Source organism: Notolabrus celidotus, chromosome 3 (genome assembly GCF_009762535.1).
Source record: "Notolabrus celidotus isolate fNotCel1 chromosome 3, fNotCel1.pri, whole genome shotgun sequence".
Classification (NCBI taxonomy): Eukaryota; Metazoa; Chordata; class Actinopteri; order Labriformes; family Labridae; genus Notolabrus; species Notolabrus celidotus.
Window position 1 is genome coordinate 15,322,811 of NC_048274.1, and position 27,343 is coordinate 15,350,153.

Genomic DNA, 27,343 nt, shown 5'->3' on the forward strand with positions numbered 1-27,343 from the left:
CACCTTTTTATTTTTGAGTCTTTCGAAAGAATACAAAAACACAAAGACAAAACCTTAAATCTACTTTGAAAAGAAAAACATGGATTATAAAACAAATGTCACTCATTATAAATTAAAATGTATCTCCTTTTAATCTTCTCTTAAATGAAAAAAGGTTTTGTATCAGTACTCAGGGTGTTTCTCTAACTGTCCACCCTGGTTATAACTCTGTGCAGTTGCATCTGCAGTCCATACATGTTGCAGGGGTATTTTTCTCTGCTGCAGCTTCTCTCAACAGAGGCATAAACACATAAATCCATGTGATGAAAACACTGATGACACACTCCGAAGATCCACCAAGGAACTGCAGCATCAGCGTTGTGATGCTCCTTTTCTAAAAAATAAAACAGAAAAGACAAACACCATGAGTTGTGAGATCACAATCAGCTCTGTAACTCTGTATTTACATATGTCATCTATCAGAGTGCAGTCAGATGGAATAAAGTCTCTATACATTAACACTTGTCTGTGACTGGTTGCATCATCCCAATTTAAGTAACTTTCCTCTGATGGAGTTGAGGCTGACGTGAGATCAGCCTTGCAGCCATGCTGCTGCCACATTCAGCACATTATATAAAGAGGATCCTGGACAATTTAATCCCACTGCGAGACATGGTAAGACCCTTTCTTTGCCAATTTTCACCCCCTCTCTTATTTAAACCTCCTCTTTCTTCCTGCGGCCCCACAATGCACCATCCTCTCTCTCTCTCTTTTTTTCCTTTTTTCATGTTCTCTCATATCTTTTCTGTGCTGCCCCCCCCCTCCCAAAAAAACCTCAGACAGACAGCATGCAGTTTATGCAAATGATCCGCCTTTCATGCTCAAAGTTGAATGAGATCTTAACAACAAAATCTCTGTCTCCCACACAGACACACACACACACACACACACACACACACACACACACATGCCACAGACTCGAAAGTTGAAACATGTGCGTCACTGGAGTCCCTGTTACTCTTTCTGTTTTAGCTTTTGTGCATAATTTGAAAATCTTTGCTTAATTACACAACAGGGACTTAATGAACCAAGGTAAGAAAGACAAGGACATGTGTGTGTGTGAGCGTGTGTGTGTGTGTGTGTGTGTGTGTGTGTGTGTGTGTGTGTATGAGAATGATGAATGTGAAATTCTTGGTGTTCCCAGGGTGGTGTGAAAAGGCCTGGCTGCCTGGGTGGGGGGTTCTGATGAGGGGTGTCTGTGCCCAGCTGTTGGGGGGACCTGAGTCTCTCTCTCTCTTTCTGACAGTTTGTCCTTTTCAGCACCACATAGCCGGGCTGTCCTGCCTGTCGCCATAACAACGCCACAGCCCCTCTGTCATAGTAACGCCATGCAGTCAGACCCCGGCACAAGGGAGAGGGGGGTTGAGGGGGAGGAACAATAGACGTGAATGAAGAGTCGAGACACTTCCAACCCCTGTGAACTTGAACTTGACTGACAGTCTGAGCGAGCGGCGGGAGAGAATGGAAATCAACCATTTAGTGATTTAGTTTGAGATTCAGTTCCCATAATCCTTTAATTATGGGAACGTAAATTGAGACATTTGATAATGATTCAACATAATATATTAGTAGCCTGTTCAGGATATGAAAATGCACCTTGTGTTATTTATTATTGATATTACAAATTCACATCAATTTAAATGGAACAATATTTCAATAGTTGTCCAACTATATTAAATTTAAAGTCAAGGAATAAATGTCAAAAACTTAGTTGAAATTGTGCTTTTATATAAATATTACCACTAGTTCTATGGCAAAATCAATAACAACTATAATGTTATAATAATGATAATAATGATAATGATTGAAAGACGAATTTCTTGTTTCCACTTGGATTGATATTCTGGCGTTTTCATTCATTTTTTAGTCGTCAGTAGAGTAAACTTTTGTCAGGTTACATTAAGTAAAGTGCACAACATGCATTGTTCTTTCGTCTCTGTGATTATTATATCACACGGCAGGTGGTGAGACTAAATCAGGATTAATTAACAGATATATATGAGAGCTGTGAGGAGCTGCGGCTCAGTTTAAACACATTTGATATTTTTTCTGTCCTGATCTCCATCTCTCTGTGTCTGTGTCTGCGTGTAATGTTCCTGTTAGCTTCAGCCTAAAACAGCCGACAGACGACTGGTCTACATCAGGGGCCTCAGTTGCTTCGACTCAGTGGACCATGGGGAAAAAAGGAGCTGTGAAAGGTCCCCTGTCGCTGTTACAAAGCCAAGAACAAGCCGCAGCAGGATAATCGCGTGTATCCACAGATTAAGACAGGATGGCAGCTGTGAGGGCTGCAGGGATGTAAAAACGTACAACAATCCACCTTCAGGAGGCTCACAGGTTTACACAGGTTTACACAGGGTTTGATTCTGAGATATGAAGCTGTTTGGAGCATGCCGAGGACCTTCCTGCAAACTGTTACAGCACCCAAAGCCTCACTGGTTTCATTACAGTGGATCTGTGTGTTGAGCCACAGTTTAATCTGTGCATCTTTGAGAGTGTGTGTGTTAGCCTGTTAACCTGTTGTCAAGTAACATAAGGAAATATTATGAATGAAAAATTTAACTTTCTTTTTCTTAAAATGAACCTTCAGCTTTCATATGATTGTGCTTTAAAAACTTAAAAAAATGTTAAGTTTATTTAATCTCACTCAAATAAAATTATGTTCCCATCTCTATGTTTGACAGGAGATGTGTGTTTTTCTTATTTTGTGTCACTAAGCAGTGGATATCTTTCCAAACAAGAGAACTGGTCCAATTTGGCTTAAAGTTCCCTTTATTAATATCAAGGAGAGTCCACATGTGACACAACAGCCTTAGGGTTTTTCATTAACATCAGTCCTGGTACGAGACCACACACTCTTCCCACACTGTCTGTGAGAGAGTCACTCTCAGACATAAAGAGGTGGGGAGACAAAGGGACAACTTTTCCAGGAGACACTCTCATGGCTGCAGACTTAACGCTGCATCTGCTTCTGTCTGGTGTGTGTGACGCTCCCACATCACAGCCCCTCACAAGTTTACTGCAGCGCCTTTGCATTCACACACACACACACACACACACACACACACACACACACACACACACACACACACACACACACACACACACACACACAGAAAGAGAGAGAGAGACACACACACACACATACACACACACACCGACACACACACACAGCGCTGGGAAAAGAGAGGTGGTGGACCTTTGTCAAGTGTCCCTTTCACAAAGCAGCCATTGTGGAGTGAAGCCAGGATCAGAATTATAATTTGGACCAGTGTTTACTAACAGGCTCTCCTGCTGCTGTGGAGTAATGCATCAATCTGCAGCACCATGCAGTCTGCGTCTGTGCACCAGGCTCTACATGTGTGCAGGTGCATTTCAGCTGCAGGTCACTTTGTTATCTTTCATTCACTTGTTAAATGTGAGGTGAATAAAAGGCTGGTCTTTCCTTGAAAGAGAAAACAGGAGGTCCTTCAGTTTTGTAAAAAAAAAAATCCTAATTTGCATCACTTATGATTTATATATAACTATTTTATCAGATAATCCCTGGCCTTCCAATTGTTTTATTCTTCTACCTCTAGAGAAATACACTCTCTGTTTAGTTCATAAAGCATTACTGCATTACTCCATGTTAAAGTGTGTTACACATTTAAATCTACATCTCATCCTGAGTCAGTCACGCTCAGAGAGAAAAGGACTCAGGATTGAAATTCATTTTTGAACAGGCTAATAAAGCTGATTTACACTGGTGCTTTGTGCTGGTGAAATACAGTATTTTTCTGTATGAGCTCATGTTATCAGCAGCCTCACACCTGCCCCGCCCCCAGCGGATGCTGTAATTACAGCCTCTGTTAATAAAGGAACAGTTACCCTTTTTTTCTAAGCCTTGGTGCTTGGTGGAAAACCAGTTTGTATGTTTGCTCTAACAAAAACTGAAATTAAAAATAGAAATGAAAAGCTGGTTGATAACCCAGCAGCTTTAGTGTAAGGATTTTAAAAACTTTTCAGTTTACTCTGCTAGCATGGGCCTACTTGGAGTGCTTTAACCAGATAGTGTGAATTTGTAATGAGTAAAATCACTTTTTGCAAAATATGTTTTATAACTAAGTTTTACATAATGACAAATATTTAAATCAAGATGACAGTACAAGAAACTCTATGCCATTTTCAATTAATACAGTACACTGTGGCTGTTTTCAGTATTAAAATGACTTTCTTTGAACTAAAATAACACTTTTAGTAATTATAATGAATCTCTTTTAACTGGGTCAAATTTACAGAAATTTGGAATTCTCCTTTAAAGATATTTTCCTCAATAATTCAACACAAAGGAATACTTAAGGGAAAATCTATAATTAACTTTTGTTATCTGTGGTTGAAAATCTTCAGGCCAGGTTCAGTTGTGTGGAACGAATGACTGCTTCACAGATATTGAGACATATTCATACTTTCATGTGCTCAATGAATGCACACTTGGTCATGTATCTTTACTCTAATATAAAGGCCTGCAGCTCAAAAACTGATGGATCAGGTTCTACTTTAGTATGAACCATTACACAAAACTATCCTGCTTTAATGAAAATAAAATTAATGTAACCATAACGGAGGATAAAATAGAACTGTGCACATTCTGAACCCACAGTCTTATTATTGATTCCTTTTCTTTTTGCAGACACGCAGATAAGCTGCTTGCTTGGTGCTGCTGCGCCTTTAAATCCTCTCTGCTGCTCGTTTCTATGCAATTATGTTAATATGCAGCCTGTCTGCCTCTGTTCATTACCGCCGCACTTCTCTGATTGTTTCCTTTATTTTACATCTTTGTACAGACACTCCGGGGTTTTGAGTCTTTCTTTGAGCAGCGCTGTTTTATCCCACAACCATGATGGCGGACGGAGAGAGGCTGATGTCGGATGGACAGACTTTAAGAGATAGACTTTTATTTTGTAAGAAGCGTTTCTGTTTGCATCGTTTTGTTGTTTCTCTCTACACTGCGGAGAAAACAACGCTCTGTCTGTGAGTACAATGTGATCAGCAAGCTGCAGGCCTACATGGACCTAACGTGATCACACTACAATTATTGTTAGCATGATATTATACTGTACACATAAAGCTTCCATACAGATTTTTATTTTTAACCAATATGTACATATTTAAAAAACATGTGATGACTAAAGGGAAGAAAGGACGGTAACAGAGGGAATAGAGACAAGATTATCCTTTTGTTCTCATTAAAAACTTATCAATGTACTTAGATATTAATAAGTTGTATGTGGCCTTTTAGGAGTTACAGGCCTTCCTCTGCAGGCTGAGGTTCTACTTTCATTCATTTATGGCGATTATCCAACGACAAAGAAAGAATGACTTCGTTTCCTCCTCTTATTTCTTTTGCGATGGAGAACGAAAAATCAAGGTTTGCTTTTACAATTGCAAAAGGAAATTTTGGCTTTATCTCTACTCATTACACTGAAATAATACATAATAAATGATCTTTTATTATTAAGGCCTGATGCTCACCTTTAATTCTGCACCTAAAATAAACAGTCATGTCTCAGAAAGGGCTTTCATAGAGGGGCCTTTAAAGGCCCTAATGAGGCTTATTAATCTCTACACCTTCAAATCATTTCATTTCATTCAATTATCTTTATTTTTGCATTGCCCAAAATAACAAATAGAAATGGTGTAAAATTGTGTTGCAGTCTGAACAAAAAATAGAATTGAAGTCGTGTCTGTGAAAGAGAACTTTCATCAGAATCAGAGTCAGGTTCACTGCCAAGAAGATTTACACATACAAACACAAACACAAAAAATATTTTTTTCTTGGTGTTTTCCTCCAAGCAAATGATCACATGATCAGAATTGAAAAAAAGTAGAGAGCTATTAAAAGCTGTTATTGTGTATAGGAAAAGGTTTCTTTGTGTGATAAATTAACAAGGGCAATATTAAAATGAATAAAGGGTTAATTGATGTATTTAACTTTTTATATGTCCTGCTTTTTATTTTATTTTGTGTATGTTTTGTGCAGTTTGTATGTTTTATGACTTTTGGACATTCGTGTATCAGTTTTATCCTCCTTACAATATCTAGATGGAGGACGCTGGAGAACAGTTTTGAAAAAAATGTATTGATCTGTGGTTAATTTATTTAATAAGGGCAAAAAACTCTTACTTTGTCATGTGGAAAAATTATTTAAACTTTAGGTTTGCCTTTAACTTTGGTTAAAAATTGTCTAATATTCAGTACAAAGATTGCCTTAAGCAATGTTTGCATTAACGTGAAGCAGCTCAGACTGCCTGGATGTGAGACCAGTGGACTTACTGTACCTACAATGCCCGCTGACTGACCAGTAAAGGTGTATGTATACGTGACCTCACATATCAGCTGCAGATGTCAGCACAGAGCAGATGTGAGGTTAGACTTCAGACAGGAGGACTAAATAACAGACTGATTATGGTCAGACAGAAAGCTAACGATGGAGCAATTAATACGGCTGCTTTGTGCCAACAACCATTTTACAACCAGGCAGCAGGAGACTCAGCCAAGATGGCCTCCATGCAGACAACATGATGCTCTGACAGAGAAGAAGGCTGAGCTCCAACCTGAGCCGTGTGACATCGAGAGGAGGCCTTTCTGTTAGAGTTAACACAGGCAGGTGTGTGACCGCAGGTTAGATTCAGGATCATGTTTGACTTCGTCTTTCATTTTAATTTATCATTTTTTATCTTTAACGTCTGCAAGATGTATGATCCTGTCTTTACATTAAAGTATGCTTGAAAAACATTAAAAGGCTTTGTGTAATTAAAATGAAAATGATTTTTTTTTGTTTTCTTTGAAACAAATTTCAACCTGTGTGAGAGAAAGTGTGGGTGCATAAAAACCTAAAGCCTGGAAAAAATGAAGAGTTCATAAAATCTAGTGGATATTGTTTACTATAAAATCTCCAAAGTTCTGCACAAATGAGGCAATTTATAGTGATTTTTTTCATTCAAAATGTAAAAATCTGTTTTGATTCAACTGTTTGAAAAAATAAAGAATTGAATGACTTTTAGCATCATGCATGAAATGCTTGGTTTTCAATTTAACCGAGGTGGAGGTTCTGCAGATTTAAATTATACCATCTTAATGGTTGAAGTTTTATCAAAGGGATGACGACAGTAAACAAAATGTCATCTTTTTTCTGTGTTTCAATGTTTAAGATGTATTCGATAGACACTTGTGTACAGTGATTGGACAATGGCAGAAAGACCGCTTCTGGACTTTTGGAAAATCTCTCTTAAAGAGAAAGTATCACTGAAGACAGAACATCTTTCAGAAAAGTTAATTCACATGTTTAACCTCACAGAAATAGATAATCAGTTCACGCGTTTAAGGTCCTCCAAAGTGGGCAAATTAGAGGCTGGCTCTGTGAAAATAATTAATTATTAGCTCATTAAAATTTGGAAACTGAATGAGATATTGACTTGATAAGCATCTGCTCAGGGTGATATTTTCAAAGAGCTTTGAAGTGTACACAGCAGTATCACAGACATTAAAACATACAGTGGATCTAGTGTTGGTCTGATTGTCTGTAAGAGAATTAAGTGTAAAATGCTGCAAACAGTTCTGTAGATTATATTTATTGTTTTGTCTAAACTGAAGCTGAAACTGGTTAAATACATAGATCTTTTTCTCTTCAACATAAATCCACTGACTTCTGCCTCTGGGAAAATGAACCCTCATGAGTCATTACTTCCAGGTTCACATGTAAAAAACCTTCTGTATTTCTCATAACCCACCTGTTAAGGTGTCCCATCCTCTGGTGTCTGTCTCTTCCATGCACAATCAGGAGTTTGAAGATTTTGGAGTTCATTCCTACTTTCGGTTATCTAGCTTTATGATGGATGGTTAACACTCATACAGCTAGATAACCAAAGACAGGAACAGGCTCCAGTGTTTGCTTTGACAGAGGTAAGTCTGAAGATTCCTGTGAACAAAGAACATTATACACATGATGATGTATCACATGACAATTACATTTCTGAATTGCATTTCCCGCAATAATTTTTTCAAACAGCCTATTTGTTGAGGTTCTAACAGAAATAACATTTAATTTTTTTTATCTAAACAATACTAATATTTTTATATTTCAATATATATTTGAATATATTTTAATTGATATAATATATTTGATTTTGTAGACAATTATCTAAGTCATTCACAGACCTCACATCAATATAGACTAAATGTAACTGACAATTTCAGGCATAAAAACTAAATTGATAACAGATTTTATGTTAAATGCAGCATGTACAGTATGTAGCCCTTTATAAGCATTTTCAACCTACTATAACACTTTGCATCACTTGTTTGAGGTAATAAACTTTCAAAAATGTGATACACAATGTAGTCTATAATTGTATGTTTTTTCTTTTAAATGTCTGTCCTTCCTGATTTGTAAATATTTAAAATACTTCCCAATCTTCCCAAAGAGAACCCCTCCTGCTTTCCTTTAGGGAGCTTCAACTCCACAGGCTAATACTGTTCTCATATTAAACTTTACAAATTATGTTTTAGATTCTCTCAGGGGTTACATGAATGTTCATGCTTACTCACTGAAACACGTTTTTTCATCTTCTATTTGAGGAATCACACAATGCTGCATTAATATTATTAATAGCCTATTTTAATCATTCTCTAAGATGAGGAATCCTGAAGGATCACTTTTATATCCCTTCTGAACAATTATTCCACTAAATAACTTATAGAAAAGTAAGAAAAAAACAGTATTTTTTTCTACGTGTAATTTCTAAAATCAATAATAATCTATAAGTAAACTTTTAATAACCCAATGATGAACTCACGCTTTTCTCTGTTAGTGCGTCTGACGTCAGTTGTTTTAATTGAGGAACATATGCACTGACAAGGCTTGCGTCACTTTTTTTTGTATATGTGGGAGGAAATTCTCACACATATTATTGTAATTATGAAATCCTTTTAGAGAAATAAAACATTAAAGAGACTGTAGGTATGAGTGATGTAATATTTCTGTGTCCACAGAAAAGAAGCAGGATATCATTTATAGCTTTTGCCAAAGGTGTGAACTTTCAATAAAAGGGCTTTTGTTGTATCTGAGCAGGCCTGTTTACACTCTGGCCTCATAAATGTAAACTCAGCTAACAATGACTTTGTTAAAGCTGAGCAGGTGTATTTTCTCCATGTGATATTTTACTATTAGAAGTGCTTAAATAGCCCATTATGATTTTCATTATCAAATGTGACAATGATAATTAACCCTGACTTAAACAGCAGACTTGAATAAACCACATCTAAATGAATGCACACTGTTCATAGCCTTATTCGTAAAATATACATTTCCAGCATTATGAACAGTGAGAAACATTTCATTCAAACAGGAACTACCCACTGAAACCAGAAATACTCACTTTGACATCGTGCTACACGCCTCCTGCACCCACGGAGACTGAAAGCATCCACATTTAAGGACACTCTGTAGCATCATTCTGGCTCCAGATATGCACGAGGACACGTGCATGACAAACAGGTGAGCGCGCGTGGATCGGATCGATAAATCCCACACTGTCCTCCTCGAGCCTGGGTGTCCGCGGGGTGCTGTGGTTGCATGAGGTATCCTTGCTTTAAGTGTGTGTGTTTGTATCCGTGATCAGGAGGGTGTTTCCTCCAGGCTCACGCGCCTTAAGAATGAGCAGGATGGCCTAAACGTGTGTCCTCCTTCAGTCCGAGCTCGTGAGGATGCGCGGTGTCCCCTCACTCAGCCTCCAGTGGTCTCCTCTCACCTCCTCGCTGACTCTTTTTTCTAAACGCCTCATCCTCCCACCCGGCTGCGATGACGTCACGGCGACGGCAAGTTGTTCTTAGCCAATCATAATCGACCTGTTTGTGTGAGTGTGCGCGCGTGTGTGTGTGAGAGAGGTTTTTAGGGGTGTCACAGAAATTGAATTGTTTCGATCTAGTGTCAGTTATTTTTTGGATACTCAGACAAAGCTTGCAGTGTTTTAACTTTGCTTCTCTTCAGACCATTAATTCATCAATTTTATTTTGACAGTATTGCTATAGCTCACCTGCGCAGCTGCAGAGGAATACCTCAGGTCAATAACTTATTGGGTTATTTCAATTAATTTTTAAGGGGAGTATACAATTATAATGAGGAAAGTAACTCTACCACGAGCAGGCATAAACGACTAAATAAACGCTAAAATCAAAAGTATTACACAATTATCAAAGCCTTACACTCAAGGAGCAAAACATAGGCCCAGATCTAAGCACAATGTCAGCTTCACACTTTTTGCAAAACACTAAACACACTTGTATACATTAGACACAGAAGTATATCATGATGTCATTTCCTTGCAATGCCAAAGCACTGACTGTCAAATTACCACACCTATGAGCCAATTGGTTAAACACAGCCATCAGGTACAAAACACATGATTGCTTAATTGTAGACACACCAATCAGGTTTAAGCACTATAAAAATACAGCAGTTGAGTTCACCTGCAACTGGATACAGTATTTCATGTTTGTCTGATATTTGCTGAGCTTACAGTGGTATGCACACTTGTTGACATGTTGACTGATTTGGGTCTATAGAGATGAATAAATGATATGTTCATCAGTCTGCAGCGTTGGTCTTGTGTAGTCTTTCTGGAATTTATTGTGTATTTGCACTTTCTCTGTGTACTTCACTTACAGTACTCGTAACACTGAGAAGTAGAAATGCTAAAAGCGTTTTAGGTTAGCAACAGCAGAGTTTAACTGGTTCAAACAGGATTAAGTTATATGAAATGTGTGTGTTTAATATGGTAACAAAATATGGTTTTGATAAATTAGGGTATAGTTTTTACAAGAACTTTTCATTTTGCAAAGGATCTGAGGTGTTCTGCTACTTGTGTGTGTGGTTGTGTGAACTTTGTGTAGTGTTTTGATAAAATGAACCCAGTTTTCAAAATCGTGTTTAAGCAATCGTAAAACACTGTAAGTGTTACCTGAAAAATCTCAACTCTTTAAATCGTTACATATATTTTTGGGATGTCTGGTTTTGGCGCCTCCCTGTGGTGGGAAATGTTCTGATTCTTTCCAAGTATTCTCTTTAATTTCATTCATATTTAGATGTATTTCACACTATAAACAAATGCTGTTCACCTAGTTATTTGTGGGGTTACTGTGTGGCTATAAATCAATACAATCCACTAATTCAAACTTTAAGTAAAGCGCAGATAGTGGACAAGTATCTATTTTATTTTAGATGGATCAAAGAACTGCAGAAAATGTTTCATATATTCAAAGGAGCATTTGTTTTTATGGTCCAGGGTTGGCCTCTATCAGCTGATACTTACAGTCAGTCTTAGAACTCATTTTTCTTGTAGCAGCACTGTAGTATCTAAAGTTGTTCAGGCCTGTTAGAAGAGACAGATAAGGAACACAGATCCTCTCAATAGTCTTGATGAGTTACTGAGGTATTATCAAGACTTCAGAGAGGATTTGATACAACTCATGCAGTTGGGACAAGAATCTCCACAGATACTGTGCTGTGCATAATTTCCTCGGTTACAAGGGTTCAAGGAATCAGGTTTCTGAGCTGGGTCATTTCTGTCCCATATCCACATGATGTCATTTTAAAAGTGTCTGAGCCTGATCTATCCTCCCATCACCAAATGATGACACCACCAGGTCTGTTTTGGAGCAACTGAAATATATCTGATACAGAATTTTCTATAAGATTATGATTCATCCAGATTTTTAAACTTACATTTAATTAACTATCTGCATCATTTGATGCAGGGAATTAAACATCTCTTCAACAATTCAAAATATGTATTTGACACTTATTTAGATTTTCTGCTTGTAGGCTTGCGCTTTTTCTCAATCTGCTTGACTTTGAAGGAAAGGGCAAATCGTTTTAAAAAAGGAACAGTAGCTGGACCCTGATGAGCCTGTTAAATTCAGAATTATCATTACTGCAGGAGACTCATGAAGCACCAAGTATATACTGCCCTCTGCTGCTCACATGAGGTCATCTCTGTCATCATACAAACTTAGTTTCCGTGCTCTGCTGCAGGAGAGGTTTAGGAAATAAAATAATATCAGCTAAGAAATTTAAAATCTTACTTATAAGGATTTTACTTTTATTCTACAAGACAGCTATTTTGCACATTTTATTTGTCAAAAAAAAATTGTTTTAGATAACGACAATGGAGGAAAAAGTGGATGACAAACTATGAGGCTTAAAATAAATGCACATAGGAAAGTCTATGACAGATTTATAATCTCCTCAGAAAGGTTCATAATGGTGTTCTGGTTTGAGGACTCCTATCAATAGGTCAATATTTGAACATTGGACAATAGTAGTAATGGTCTTAGACTGAATCCTGTTAATTGTTAGTCTAAAGGGAATTTTCTGGATTGTTCATTCCTATAATTATTTTCCGCTTACTTTAATTTTGGGGTAAACATGTTAAAAATTATGTCATAATTGGAGGACTTCAGTTGATGTGATCATAATAGAGGTTGCATTGGGGTCAGCAAGTTAACTTTGTGCTTCAACCTTTGCTATATGCTCCAAAGAATAAAATGTTAAATCGTTTTTGCAAATTTTGGTGAAGCTACTAAATGTTCCTTTTTCTGTACCGTCATGAACACACAGACAACTGCCAATGCGTTACTTTGAAGCAGGAGAAAACGCCCACACTAATCTGACATTTCACAGCAGCTTTCATGCCTCATCTCCACCAGCTGTGATAACATCCAACATGCTCGTCAATTTAAAAAGGATAAAAGACCAAGAGGCAAGAAATCATTACACATTCTTGTCACAGGTGGTTGAAGAAATTTGGGAATCAGATAACCGTATTATGAAAAAAACAAACAAATTGAATATGAAGAGCAACACAAGCCAGATGAGAGATAAAGGTAAAAACATTTTAATATAAAATACTATAGCAGATAAAAGACTACATGATTAGAAACCAAGAGAAGCTCATTTTGTATTGATGCAAATGATATATCTCTTCAAACTGTTCATGATAGGGACACCAACACGTACCTAGAAACTTGACCTCAGTGAAAGTGCTTCATGTAAAATCAGTGGGTGTCCTTGTTCAATAAAAAACTCTATATACAAGTTACTTAATATGGAAAAAACTATGCGAATGCTTTGAAGTGAAATGACGAATGTCTCTTCAGACCGGGTTCTTCCGTACATCAATGATTGCATTGTTTGAAGTCAGTGGTCCGACGTTGAGGCTGGAGCGGCGGGATTCTCTACGAGACTTTACAAGAGGCAGTGAGGTTGTCCCGCCCCAGGACCCACCAGTCTGAACTACACGATTAACAGGAACGTCCACTGCTCCTCGAAGCCAAAGCTCCTCCATGACAGCAGGTTCCTCTGTGGGGAGAGAGGAGCGCCTCCATGTGGATGGGAGAGGGGTGTTCACCAGCTCTCGCATCTCTTCCCTGGACCTCGAAGGTTTGTCAGGCTGCGGAGAGCCCCGTCCTCTTGGACTTTCTTCGGGGCAGCGGGTCAGCTTCTCCATGCTGCTGATGCCTGCTGGTTTCTCCTCAGGTCCTACAACAGAAAGATAACGTGATTACTTTAACACTCATTATTACCCAGGAATTAGGGTGCTAGAAGCCAATGCATATAAATCTGTGTATAAAAGAAGGAGCAGATTGAACCATATCACCCTCAAACTAAGTAATGATAGTAAGAGTGCTTTCTTTCTGCGGTTCATGCTTCCCAAGTTCTAATACTTTTTGTTTTCCAGGGTCATGTATGTCTTTGTAAACTGTGCATCTTTTGGCTCTGAACTAACTGAAATAATAATTATTTGAGCCCTATTTTACTGTTTTTATCTCATACTTGTTTTTTTTAAAAAGTCTTCTCTTTAAGCAGCATGCTATCTCTGAGAAAAAACTGAACCAAGTGGATTTGCCTGAGGATATATGGAGAGGCTTATTTTCCCAGAAATCTTTTCATGTGGTAAAATCAAAGCAGGGCTTCATGATGTGAATATTTGAGAACATCTGGCTGCAAACTGTAAACACAACAATTATCATAGTTGTTGATATCAAAAACAAAAAAAACATTTTGATCTAGAAACCGATTTACCTCTCGTCTGCTCCTTTGGCTGGCTTGCTGAACCACAGACTTCCCTCAGTCTGTTGCTGAGTTCCTGGTTTGCTGCTTTGTAGTGACTCAGCTCCTTACTGAGGTTATGAATCCATACTTCAAACTGGCGCTGCCTTCCTGCCAGACCCTCATCCATTTGCTCTGTGTGAGGTCAAGAACACAAACACATGAGGACATGCAAAAACTCTTAATATAAAGGGCTAATAAGGACATTACCTGATAAAAGACACAGAGTGAGAGGATATGCTTGCAACAATAGATCACTTCACATGCAGCTAAAAAGTCAAAATATTAATGCATCATCCCACTTTAATCCTACTTATTTTCCCAGGTATCTTAAAATATACCCTTGGAGACCAAAGAGAAAACAGCAACGACATATTTAATCTAATCTCTATTAAAACAAAAGTTGGAGATCTGCACCTCGACACTGCTGCAGTAAGAGCTGAACGCTCCTCTCATGTTCCTTCTGCTGTTGTGTCAGCCGGCGATCTGTGTCCAGTTGAGTACGATCAAGAGCGTTCTCCAACCACTGCACCAGCCCCTGCTGCTCATCCAGCTGCATCTCCAGCTCAGCCAGAGCGAGCTGCAGCTTCCGCTCCTCCTCACGCAGAGACACCACCTACAGGAGGGATAGAGGGACAAACATTAGTAACAGTCTGATAATACATCACTTAAGATGTTTGTGAATGCTGTTGTAATTAACTCCACTTTTTGTTCATGTTATCAACGATTAAACAACACCACTCTCATGTAACCATTTTGTTAATGAGAGATGGAGCTTGGGTTGAGAGTCGCACTGACCTTGTCAAAGTACTTGCACAGCAGGGCTCTGGTCTCAGAGGCAGACAGGTAACTGAGTTTGGCCATTAGGTTCATTTCCCACTGAGAGAGCATACTGGCAGATGCCCTCAGCTGCCTCTGTCTCTGAGTGATGGTCTCATTCTTGTACTCAATGGCTGCATCAAGGGCCTCGATCGCCTCGTCGAACTGGAAAAGTGTTCGCTCCTCCTGGAAACAACAAAGAGAACAGATGGACTTCATGAGAATTCAGTCACTAACAGGTATTACGGTTTCTGAAGGGGACTTTTCAACACACTCTCCAGTTAAACATTGTTATTACCACGTTTACAGAAAAGCAAAATCTTTGAGTGTACCATTTCCTCTGCCACATAACACGATATGTTCTCATGTCAGTGCTATCAGAAATATCTAAAATCATATCCTGTCTATTGTCATCCTCAGAGCCATTACTGACCTCAGGGGAGAGCAGGTTCCCCTGCCGCAGCTTATCATCCAGCTCCACTCTCTGTTTCAGCAGAGAATCTTTCTCCTGACGCAGGTTAGAGATCTCTTGACGAATCTGTTGCGAGTCTTGAGCACTGCCGCTGCGAAGCAGACCATTTCTCTCACTCAGCTCTTGCTCCAGTGTCTCTATACGTCCTGTTAACATCACCAGGTCTTTGCTCAGGGCCTGGAGGAGAGATCAAGAAACGGTTGAAGCTTTTGCCAGTCTCCTGTGTCTTTAAATTTGGGCGTTTGTAGTTGTTGGTACCTGACTAGAGCGGAGCCTCTTGGTCTCCAGTCCGCTGCGTTCCTGCAGCAGTGCTTCTTTTTTGGCCAGGATTTCCTCACGTTTAGTCAGCTCTCCTTCCAGATCCTCCAGGCCCTTCCTCTGATCCAACACTCGCTCCATTTCTTCATCAAGCCAACGCTTTTGCTCCTCAATCTTCTGCTCACAGAAGTTGAGAAAAAAGCCACAAAACCATCAGAAACAGACACACAGAGGGAGGCTTCTGAGAAGTGACAGCCCTTCAAACAAAACTCTACAGCTCTCTATCATAGTTTTTAAGCAGGTTGTTTTTTAAGAATTTAACATTAGACCCTTGTCCCACCTGTTGCTCTTCCAGTGAAATGACAGAGCCGTTACTGCCGCTGCGCCTCTGCCTCTGGAAGGCAGCGATCTCCTCCGTCTTTATCTTCAAGATCTTTTGCTGCTGTTCGTTCTTGATCTCAAGCTCCTACAGGAGATTTGGAGGATTAAGAGAAAGAAAAAGGTCAAATATATGAACAATTCTATTTCTAATAATGCATTTGGCCTTTATATAACATGCACTTATATCTCTTTCTAAACTGTATCTACATGTGATCGAGAGTTGGAATATTTCTCGAGACATCCAGAAAGAGAATTGTTCCCAGAAAATGCTGAATGACTTTTTCCCCAGTACAAAAAAAATAATTAAATTAATTAACATAAAATAAAATAAAATAAAATAAAATGAACAACGTTTTTCTAAAAAAATATTTAGTTCAGAATAAGAAATGACAATTATTCTATCAACAGTAAATTAGTGACCCATTTTCCAATGATAAACTGAATTACAGTGTATAGGGGTAAATAAAATGGGGTGAGATTTTGGACTTCACTATTAGACTACAGAGTCATGCCCAGTCAGATTTGAAGCTCTCGAGCAGTGATCTGAAGTACTTCTAAAGATCTTGTTGCTGTTCAGCTGGACTGAGCTGAGGTACCTTGACTCTGTGAGTTCTGCGTTGCATCTCCGTCTCCAGGCGTCGTTTCTGCTGACTCTCCTGGCGCAGCCGTCTTTGCAGCTGCTCCTGTTGCTGCCTCATATTCTGAACACTTCTCTCCAGCTCCAACACACGGCGTTCACTCTGCGCGGGAAGGTTAGCCAGACGAGCAGTATCCCTCTGCCGCTGACTGAGAACCTTAAGAAAAAAGCACACGTTTTTCTGTCAGGAGTTTGGAGTTCAAAGGCTTGGCTGCACAGAAACATTCTTTAAGAAACAACACTAATCAGCATCAGTAAATCTGTTTATACACATTTATACAGAGGTGTGACAGTCCAACCTGAACTTTGCTCTGCGCTGCAGCTATCTTCCTGCGACACTCCTGTGCTCTGCTCTTGTCAGTGGTGCTGATTTCTCTCTCTTGTCTCTCCAGGTCCTGCAGCTGCCGTTGGGCCTCCTGCAGCTCCTGTCGGGCCTGCAAGGCTTCGCTCTCTAAAGCTGTGATCTTGTGGCTGTACTGCTTGTTCAGGGCCTGAGCATCTTTCCCTAAAGAGAATCACAAACAAATCATTATGAAAGCAGAGAAGGAAGCCTGTACGTCAGGAAAAGGAGAGTAACAGAATCTAAAGTCTACCTGTTTTGACTAGCTCTTTGATGAGTTCTTCCTTCATGCGGATGGTGACTGACAGCTCCCTGATCTTCTGCTGTGCCTGATGGAGTCCCCACTCTGTAACGCCCTCAAAACTTTTCTGACTTTCACGCACAGACGTCTCCCCAGAGCTGGCATTGGCTACACAGAGATCAAAGAGAGAACACAGGAGGGGAAAAACACGGAATGAGACAGCAGCCCTGGGAAATCACAACGGTTCCAACCCTCATATGTTAACGTCCTAAAGAAACAATATCAATAAGCATTCCCTGTTAGACTCTCATTTTGAATGTATGCATGAATTAGGTGTCATTTGAACAATGGACCAGAGTTTAGGGAAAAAAGGAGGGGAGAGAGCATTTACACAATCAACAAATAAATCTCATGTTTGGCAGAGGCTCTAAAATGTAATCTGAAGATCTTTCTGTGGTGACACAATAATACAGAGTTCCTCAAACCTGGAAACAGTCATGCTCAGTGCACATAGTGTGAGTGAAAAACATCACAGACTGTTCTTATGTAACTCTCTCAACTGTAAAAATACTGCAGTCCCTTAATTTGATCTATTTAACCAAATATAATTTGCATGCACAACAAAGAACGGTGAAATTTAGTGAATGTGTCACTGAAATCATTCTTTGATGAATTTAGCTGTGCCACGCAAACACTTTTGTGAATATCTGATAAAAAACAAATAGAACCATGTGGATTTTTCTGACTTAGCTTCCAAGTCGATACTTGCGCCTGGTTTCAATCGTTCTTGACAAATAGGAGCAAATGAGATTGTTAGACTTACATGCTTTTCTGGCGAAGCAGGGGTGCTGCTCCGGCTCAGAGGGCTGAGACATGAAGCCTCTACCAGTAGCTGTTAGTCCTCCTGTCAGCATGTCTCTCCTGGTCCAGGTCAGGTGAACCGCCCTGTCAGAATTCAGAATCAGAATCAGAATCAGAAATATTTGATTAATCCCGGGTTGGGAAATTCAGGCATTACAGAGCTCTTATAAACAGTGTGTAAGAAAGTTAGATATTAACAGAAAAAGGAATAAAATAAGATATAAATACAAATAAAATATAATAAAATAAAGATACAAATAAAATAGAATGTAACAGAATAAAACAGAATAAAATAGAAAAAAATAATAATAATAATAATAAAGTATATACAGAGTAGTTAGAGTTAGCTATGTACAGAAGTGCTGGGAATGAAGGAGATATATACAAGGATGTTAAAGTGGCAGGGATATTGCACAGTGTATTGCACGGTTCAAATTATAACATCAAATAAATTTCACACATTACATAAAAAATACATCTGTAACTAGTTGTTCTTAACGTGTGTATAAGCTGTTATATCATCCCTCAATTTAGAAGTGTAACCTGCAGGTTGAGATTTCTAAACACATAACAAACATACTTGCGTCTCTCCCGGTTGAAGTTGAGAGGACTGCCTTCATCTTCTGTGTCCTCTGTTTCCGCCCCTCCTAGAATCTCCTGCTCCTCACAAAGGCTCCCATCCTGATCACCATGCCCGCTGCCGAGGTAGCCCACCGGACTAACCTGTAACCACACGCATTTACCCTAAGTGCTGCAAACAAGTTATAAAATTATTCTGATCTGTTTGATCTTAGTGTACGGCGACTTCATCCCATTTGAAAACATGTCTAGCACTGTCTTTGAAAGCTGTTTGACTTTAAGAGCCGCACCACACTCTGACTACCTGTCTGTATGTGCCTCCATTCTGGCTGTGTTGCATGGAGCCTTGGGGAGCTGTGTGTGGTCGCAGTCTTAAGTTGAGTCCCAGGCCCATCAGCCCTGGAGTAGACAGTTGACACTGCAGCTCTGTGATCAGGTCCTGCTGCTCCTGAAGCTTATCACTCTGAAGGATGAAATGTGATGCAACAACAGTATTATTTTTCTGATCAGTAACACCCTCACATTCTTGGGTTGATCACTGCACTGCACTCACCTGCTGCTTGTATTGCTCCATAGCATCCTCAAGAGCGGCTAAGAAGTCTGTGTTCTCCCCCTCCAACCTCTGGATCTGTGCTTGAAGCTGATGAACGGTGCTATCTTCTTTCTCACTCTCATGGGCATGACTCCACCTCTCCTCTGCAGCCTCTGGATCCTGGATGAAACACACATTAACTCTTCTAACACAATTCTCTAAATTTCATTGATGTATTTTTGGATGTCATTGTTTGATGAGTACGAAGACACTCACCTGGTTTCTCACAGAGGGCCGACCTCTCCTTAATGCAACACTGTCCTCGGTGGAGCTGTTCTCGATGCCGCTGTCTGGACCAGAGGCCGTGGTCAGTCCGCTCCGTTCCTCCTCCACCGAGCACAGCCACTCTTTCACTCGCAGACTCTGTTCTGCAGTCAGAGCTCCTTCACTCTGCAGCTCCCGCAGCAGCCTGGGATACAAAAATAAGAGTAATTGTTAAGAGCCGAATCACTCAAGAGACTGTTCTTAATCCTTTATGCAAACTAACTCCAGACTCCTCTGAGTTTGTCAATGATTTCTTCTTGTTCCTCAAGCTAACGAACAAGAGCAAACACAGAAGCATCCCAAGACAGACTTTTACCCTGAAAAACCATCAGGAACACAGAGGTCTAGGCTCATTCACAGAGTGTGGAATAACACCGGACAAAATTAAATATCCTAATTACTTTAATATCATAAAACGAATGAGCCGGTGATGGTAAAAACAAGTCATAACACCCTTACAGCACATATGACAGTCATGACAGTCAGTTAATGAATTCATCTGTATTGACCTGTAAGCCGTGTCAGTGCACGTCCTATAGTGGGCGCCCTGGGCCTGCAGTCTGCTGATCTCTCCCTCTCCCAGACGAGGTCTCCTGTTCGGATCGGCGTGAGAGATGATGCGGGTCTCTGAGCGCTGCCGGTTTTCGAGCGCCCTCCGGAGGGCCTTGATTTGTTGCTCCAGCCCCTCCACTCGGTCTGGCTCACGCTTGCAGTTGACTGTTGCACGGTTCTGGATGTTTCTGGCCCTCGTGGCGTAGTTGAGCGTATTCAAACTCTCATCAAAGTCTGAGGAGGACGGGCTGATGCAGGCGATCATCAGGGTTTTGGAATTCCCTCCTAAAGAGTCTTTAAGGATCCTAAAGGAAACATAGATAAAGTTAAACCAAAAATGTCTGTTGGATTTGATCATTTAGTATGTTTTCATGATCTTCTCTTTTAAGTACCTTGTGATTTTGGAATCTCTGTACGGTATGTGAGAACCTTTCCTCTTGGGGTCCCCCAGTGCCCCGATAACATTCCCAAGAGCCAGAAGGCCGCTGTTAATCTGGATGCTTTCTTTCAGTCTTTCTCCAGTGTTCCCTGTCTTTAAGATGCGCTCTGACCCTGCCAGGTCCACAAAGTGGAACTTGGAAGACAACACCTGTGGTCCCGCACTCGTAGCTGTCCCATAAAGCCGAGAGCTCCCCCGTCTCTGGTCCATGTACAAGGTAAAGATGGTGTGTGACCTACTGGAGTTTGGATTCATCTGGGTTGCGCCCGTGTGTCTGGCTGTGTTTCCTGACTCTAGTAAACTCAACACCTCATCCAGACCCTCCACCTCGCACTCCCGTACGCCACACAAAACTGCAGAGTCACAGACACAAGAGGGAAATGCAGATTGACATCCGTACATCATTTTAGAATAATTAAAATGTTGCACAACATTTTAAATCAGTGAAACATGCAAGCAGGAAATGTGGCTGCTGATTCCATACCTATGTTGCCCTTATCCTCCCTGATGTGGATGTCTTTGCTGGCTGTCTCCACCTCCAATAAGTCCTTGAAGTCCTCTTTGTAGACCTCCAGGTAGGAGACTCGGACAGAGAAGTCTGTGAGGTCATTTTCATCAAGAAGCCTGAAGACATCTGCAACGGCCCGAGGGATGATTCCCTGCTCCTCATCTCTGAAGGAACCTTCAAATGCAGACATTTGGAGTATATGAGCACAGTTTAAACTTTACAAAAGCACTCTGAGTGTAGATACGTATGGTTCGTGTTTAGACAGTACAGTCTTCCTGACAACAAGAAGCCAAATAAAGGAACATGAAAGAGAATATCAAATAAATGTCTTACAAATGTTAGCTTCTCCGATGGTGTATGTCTTGCCGGAGCCTGTCTGTCCGTATGCAAAGACTGTCGCATTAAAACCTTGAAAGAAGGCGTCGATGAGCGGCTGCACGGACGCAGAGTAGACTTCATCTTGACAGCAGGCTTCCTCAAACAGGTAGTCACTAAGAAAGTGTCGGTCATGGCCCAGCGTGACCCGGCACAGCTCTGAGTCCACAGTGATACAGCTCTCATGGCAGTGTAGGAGCTCTTTAGGCAGGAGGGGGCGCACTCGAACAGCTACTTGGACTGCAGAATAATCCCCTCTGCCTTGACCACTGGGCACTTTGGGAGACATTTCTACAGCACTGTCGTGTGTTCTCCTGTTATGTGCGAATCATGTTTGAGCCACTGGAGGAAAAGGAAAATGTGTTTCAGTAACAGATTTCTTCAACAGTTCAGGATTATGACCGAGGGATGAGTGAGAGTGTGACCACGTTAGAAACAATTTACTAATGCTGCAGCAGGAGGAAATACACACACACTTTTATAATCACATATCCATTCAATATTAACATTAACATCCATCCATCCATCCATCCATCCATCCATCCATCCATCCATCCATCCATCCATCCATCCATCCATCCATCCATCCATCCACTTACCAGAGGTCAGATCCTCATGGCAGCAGGCTGAACAAGTCGACCCACACAACCCTCTACAACTATTTGACTGGAGGTTATGATAGACTGCTCACTCTGCATTAGTATTGTAGCAGAGTCATGACAAATTCAAAACTAACAATAAATTCATCTTGTCCTGATTTGAACCTAAAACTGTAACACCTGTTTTTAGCTCATTCTTGAACGAAATTCAATGTTTTCGTATCCAGCAGTGTGTATTCCATAACAGGTGTATCTCTAACCTGATGACACCTTTATTAACTTTCTTTTAATAAAAACGATAGAGTACAGCGAGAATGCAAGTAAAGGGGATTTCACTTCTGTTTTCCAGTCTAGGTCACATTGAACCAGGTCCTGATTCAGAACCCAAATTCCTAAACTTGCCAGATCTAAACTGGAGACTAGAGAGGACTAATTTCAGCTGTGTGAAACCCAGGATTAGATTACCTCTTGGAGACTACAGACTAAAAACAGTCTTTAAATTATATGTATTCAAAATCAAATACATAATTGGGGAAACACGTTGCTCGTTCACAATAAAGTCTAAGTAAAGTCATTTCAGTGCGTGGCTGTCTATATTTTGTTTTCTATGTATGTTCTTGCAACTGACCAGCACCTGATAACAAAAGTTGACTGTGCACAGAGAGCCCTGTTTATCTTAAGAACATAATTAAGAGCGTTTCATTTCACTCAAGAAGTCCACAGCTCTTCATTTTGTTCCTCAAAGGCATGAGCAGCTTATCCCCTTTACAACGAAGCAAAGGCACAAAAAATAATTTTGGATTTTGAATAACAATCAAATATTCTCATAGATTGATTCTTTGGTATGTTTTATTCTCTTTCTGTCTTTTTCTTCTTCTTCTTTGAAACCACTGTGCTTTCTTTAACTGGTCATGATCGACCTCTTTCACTGTCTCTGCCACCGTTATCTGACTCCTGACAAAGCCTTTACTATTGCCCATGTCAGAGGGACCATAATTCAGGCCTTAGTGACAATATTTGTATCTGAATTATTAAAGAAGACAGTTTTATAAATGATTAAATCCTTACTAATTATAATCTTTATTTGATTAGAGGTGGAAAAAAGCAGTGAAATGGCCCTTTCTTGCATTTTTTTCAAATGTGTAAACTGTGTTTCAGAGTCTGTAGCCTCTCTAGAATAATCTAGGCCATATTTGAGAAGCATTAGTATTGTAGTTCTGGATCAGGACCTGGTCCAATATAGTCTAGAACAGGGGTGTCAAAGATGTGGACCGCGGAACAACTTTGCAGAGTGAAAAAGTTACATTAACTGCAATTTTTCAACAAATCATAGTGCTGACGGAGCGCACCTGAACAGCGCTTTTTCTCAAAGTGAGAAAATAGATGACTTGCTGTTTGCATAATCTGGTTGAGATTCATAAAGACTTTATAGAGCACTATAAGATGATCCACTAACTACTAACTACACACCTGCATACAACACTGTCCAGCAAGCAAACTGTTCGTGCTGGAGCTGAGGGGTCCAAAATAATCAAGTTTACCTTCTTCATTATTATAATCTATCTGTTCTTTCGCAGTTAACATTACACTCTGTGTCAGGTGAATGGGTAACCTGTGTGTTTGGTGTGCCCACAGCAGGTTTCAGGGCTTAAAGAGTAAAATACTCTGCCCCACTATGAGACTCATCATGGCAAAAAATACAACAGCTGCTTTTGTAAAAAGATAGTTCATTAAATGTGAACATCTACAGAATGAGCTTGTTCTTTTTTTTGCACCAAAACAAAGGGAAAAATTTAGAGTTGACGTCATATATAAGTTATTATGTTATGATTTTACTGGTCTGGCCCACTTCAGAACAACTTCCTGAATGAGTTTGACTCCCCTGGTCTAGAAGTTAAAAAAGCAGTGAAATTACACTTTCTTGCATTTTTCACAAATGTGTGAACTGGGTTTCAGAGTCTGTAGCCTCTCTAGAATAATCTTGGCCATATTTGAGAAGCATTAGTATTGTAGTTCAGGAGTAGGACCTGGTCCAATGTAGTCTAGAAGTTAAAAAAGCAGTGAAATTGCCCTCTCTTGCATTTTCACCAATAGAATAAAGGGTTTGCAACCCCAAGACTGTGTTTTCAGAGGTCGTAAACCCTCTGAGATAGCCTGGTTCAGATCTAACAAGTGTATGCAGAAGTGGTTTTGTATCAGGACCTTGTTTACATAACTTTTGCTGTGAATAAGATGCTAACTTGCATCTCTGTAGACAGAACCCCAAACCCCAACATGTACCTAATGTGTTATTCTGACCATGTTAGCATGCTGAAGTTAGCGACCCACCGTTACTACATTATAAAGGCGTTTCTAACTTCCCCGTTATCCCTCAGGAAACTCTCAGAAACTTTAACTTATATAATCAAAAGTTTCTCCAACTTTCACAGAGAAGCCAGCTCGGTCTCCTGTTTCCGAGATAACCTCAGCTAAGCTAAAGTTAGCCTCTTAGCCAAGACCGAACAACAAAATCAAAACATGAGGATGAGGCTGGATCGGGATCTAGAGGAGCTAGGACATGATCCCGTGAGACATGACCAAATCCACTTCATGTCAAACATGGTGACACTAAGCTGGAGCTTTATCAGTAGCAGGAAGTGGAAGATAAACTTACTTTCATGTGGCAGAAGTTACACCGTGGATTCGGGATAACTCTGGAGTGTTTTTGGAGAATAGAAGTTGAGGAGCAGCCAGAGGGGAGGAGCCCCGAAAGTTGAAGAGAGATCCGGTCTGTACCACTTGAGAGATCCGCCTAAGGGAGAGAAGATCCGTGACACACTGGGGCTTGGAGCTGAGACACCTACACACTATGGGTAAGTAGCGACTAGGGGACAAACATGCCTAGTTTTGTCATTTCAGAATAAAAAGACCATCAGAAGCTGTTATTATTTTAAAATATACTAAATCAGCAAATGTTGCAAGTGTCGACATCTGGAAGGCCGAAAGTAGGCCTACACATTTGGCGTTTTTGCTCCACACATGACATAACACATATCCTCGTGTTATGTGTGTATTATGTTAGAGTTGCATGTCATTTTTTTGTATTCATCTGATTTATTAATCAACAAAACCATGCAAGGACATAATTCTTGTTCCACCATTCGTCGAGGTAATACAGGAACCCTGCAGTTTCACTTTCATGTTTTAACTTCTGCAAAATCAGGAATTTTAATCTGAGTTTTCTTCAAATAACTATTTGCAGAACAGGATACTGCATCCTCAGAATACATTATTGACTGGAAAAATGTACATTTAAATAGTTTTACTGTGTTATTCAGATATTTTCAATAGCCTGTTTAGATATACATCTGTTTAGATATAGCTATAACTAACATAATACTGCAGAACAAAATGCAGGCTGCTAATAAAAAGGCAAGCTACACAATCTGAAACTAAAAAAATGTAATGGGTAAAGGAATTTGTGTAAATAAAATGTGTTTAAGATATGTCAATCAGATTTTATGATGACATGCATGTAGTGCTTAGGCCCAGATTTTGAGGCTAAGCAGTCATACTTTTGAAACAAAAAATTGGGGATTAGAACAACATGAATCTACACTCAGGGATATACACCTCTTTAATATTAGATGAGTGCACTGAAACACCAGATTAGTCCATGTCCAAATTTCCCATCCACTTTATTTATACCGCACATTTAAAAAAAAAAATCAAGTTTAGCAAAGTGCTGCACAGCGAGGTAAAATAAGTTAAAACACACATAACATAAAATGCAAATTTCAGTAAAACTTACTGAATTCAATGATCTTTTGAATGATAAATCAATTTGAATCTTGATGGATGTGAAGCTGATAAAGCTTTAAGACAACTAAGATGACTGCACTGTGTAATAGGCAGACTTAACCATAAATCTGTGCAACATCTTGTATATTACAGGCAAGATGAATTTGGAGGAATACTTCAGAAGAATTGGACTCCCTGGCTCACTTGACAAGCAGGATCTTGCAACACTTACATTAATCCACAAACAGCACGTCATGTCGATTCCATTTGAAAACCTCAGCATCCACTGTGGAGAGAAGATCACCTTGGACCTGGAGGTCATCTTTGAAAAGCTGGTGAGGAGCAGCCGTGGGGGTTGGTGCATGGAGAACAACCTCTTGTTTGGCTGGGTGCTGAGAGAAATGGGCTATGACACCACCACCTTGGGCGCCAGAGTCTTCAACAGTATCAGCAATGACTTTCCAACAACTGAAAGTCATCTTGTTAATATGGTCACTATTGAGGGACAGGCTTATTTGGCAGATGTAAGCTTTGGGGTGTCTTCCCAAATATGGGAGCCCCTGGAGCTCATCTCAGGGAAAGACCAACCTCAGGCAGCGGGTGTCTTTCGTCTCAAAGACAGGGGGGACCTGTGGGTGCTGGAGAAGACTGGTAGAAAGCCTGAGGTTCTCAATCCAGACTTTGCCAAATCAAGTCTGGTGAACAGGAAGGATAAAAATCAGATATATGGCTTCACCTTGATGCAAAGAGAAATAGATAATTTCTTTGAGACCAGCAACGACCTCCAGACAGACCCCACTTCACTGTTTACTAACAAGTCCATCTGCTCTTTGCAAACCTCAACAGGATTCAGAGCTTTAGTTGGTTGGACATACAGTGAGGTCACCTACAAACCGGAGAAAGGGGTTGATATCATAGACATGAGAGACATAACAGATGATGAGATAGAACCAATTCTGAGGGAGAAGTTCAACATAATACTGCAGAACAAAATGCAGGCTGCTAATAAAAAGGCAAGCTACACCATCTGAAAATCAAAAAAATGTAATGGGTAAAGGAATTTGTGTAAATAAAATGTGATTAAGATTATGATTTGATTATGTCAATCAAATTTTATGATGTCATGCATGTAGTGCTTAGGCCCAGATTTTGAGGTTAAGCAATCATATTTTTGAGACAAAAATTTGGGAATTAGAACAACATGAATCTACACTCAGGGAATGTTTGGTCTAAGAATAGAGAAATAGAAGCTTATAATTGTAACAACTGACTGAGTGATAACAGTCAACATGTCAAAGCATTAACCAATAATGATCATTCTTTTAATTCTTCTCACATCATGTAAACTGAATAAATATATTATTAGTAGAGATGTTCAGATATTGCCATTTATTTGGTGTATTCACACTAAATAAAAAGTTTGAACTGTCAAAATTAACCTTTTTTTTTTTTTTTTCAACT

The 27,343-nt window shown here is 39.8% G+C and overlaps 2 protein-coding genes and 1 long non-coding RNA gene across 3 annotated transcripts; 1 reads left to right on the plus strand and 2 right to left on the minus strand.

The window, feature by feature from the left end:
* Window positions 1–85: 85 nt before the first annotated feature.
* Window positions 86–9,800, minus strand: LOC117810672. Its single transcript, XR_004630826.1, has 3 exons — window positions 9,456–9,800; window positions 7,809–7,996; window positions 86–373 (listed from the first exon to the last, which is right to left on the minus strand). It is a non-coding gene; the product is annotated as an uncharacterized LOC117810672 (long non-coding RNA).
* Window positions 9,801–12,948: 3,148 nt separating this feature from the next.
* On the minus strand, window positions 12,949–24,962 carry kif7 (kinesin family member 7). Its single transcript, XM_034680139.1, has 20 exons — window positions 24,756–24,962; window positions 21,462–21,845; window positions 21,105–21,302; window positions 20,574–20,973; window positions 20,139–20,486; window positions 19,582–19,774; window positions 19,327–19,485; window positions 19,078–19,236; window positions 18,775–18,917; window positions 18,157–18,278; window positions 17,346–17,501; window positions 17,052–17,257; window positions 16,712–16,909; window positions 16,075–16,200; window positions 15,735–15,911; window positions 15,438–15,653; window positions 14,984–15,190; window positions 14,603–14,801; window positions 14,159–14,320; window positions 12,949–13,615 (listed from the first exon to the last, which is right to left on the minus strand). Exons 2-20 carry the CDS (start codon window positions 21,790–21,792, stop codon window positions 13,230–13,232), a joined length of 4,086 nt encoding a protein of 1,361 aa, XP_034536030.1. The 5' UTR covers window positions 21,793–21,845; window positions 24,756–24,962; the 3' UTR covers window positions 12,949–13,229.
* On the plus strand, window positions 24,651–27,316 carry LOC117810348 (arylamine N-acetyltransferase, pineal gland isozyme NAT-10-like). Its single transcript, XM_034680140.1, has 2 exons — window positions 24,651–24,954; window positions 26,036–27,316. Exons 1-2 carry the CDS (start codon window positions 24,951–24,953, stop codon window positions 26,911–26,913), a joined length of 882 nt encoding a protein of 293 aa, XP_034536031.1. The 5' UTR covers window positions 24,651–24,950; the 3' UTR covers window positions 26,914–27,316.
* The last annotated feature ends 27 nt before the right edge of the window (window positions 27,317–27,343 follow it).

What these genes read in the sequence shown, in the direction of transcription:
- kif7 (XM_034680139.1), bottom strand. Translation starts at nt 21,792, where the DNA reads ATGTCTCCCAAAGTGCCCAGTGGTCAAGGCAGAGGGGATTATTCTGCA. An exon ending in CAAAGAGCTAGTCAAAACAG is followed by an intron (nt 17,258 to 17,345) that starts GTAGACTTTAGA and finishes GATTCTCTTTAG; the next exon opens with GGAAAGATGCTCAGGCCCTG. An exon ending in TGTGCAAGTACTTTGACAAG is followed by an intron (nt 14,802 to 14,983) that starts GTCAGTGCGACT and finishes TCCCTCCTGTAG; the next exon opens with GTGGTGTCTCTGCGTGAGGA.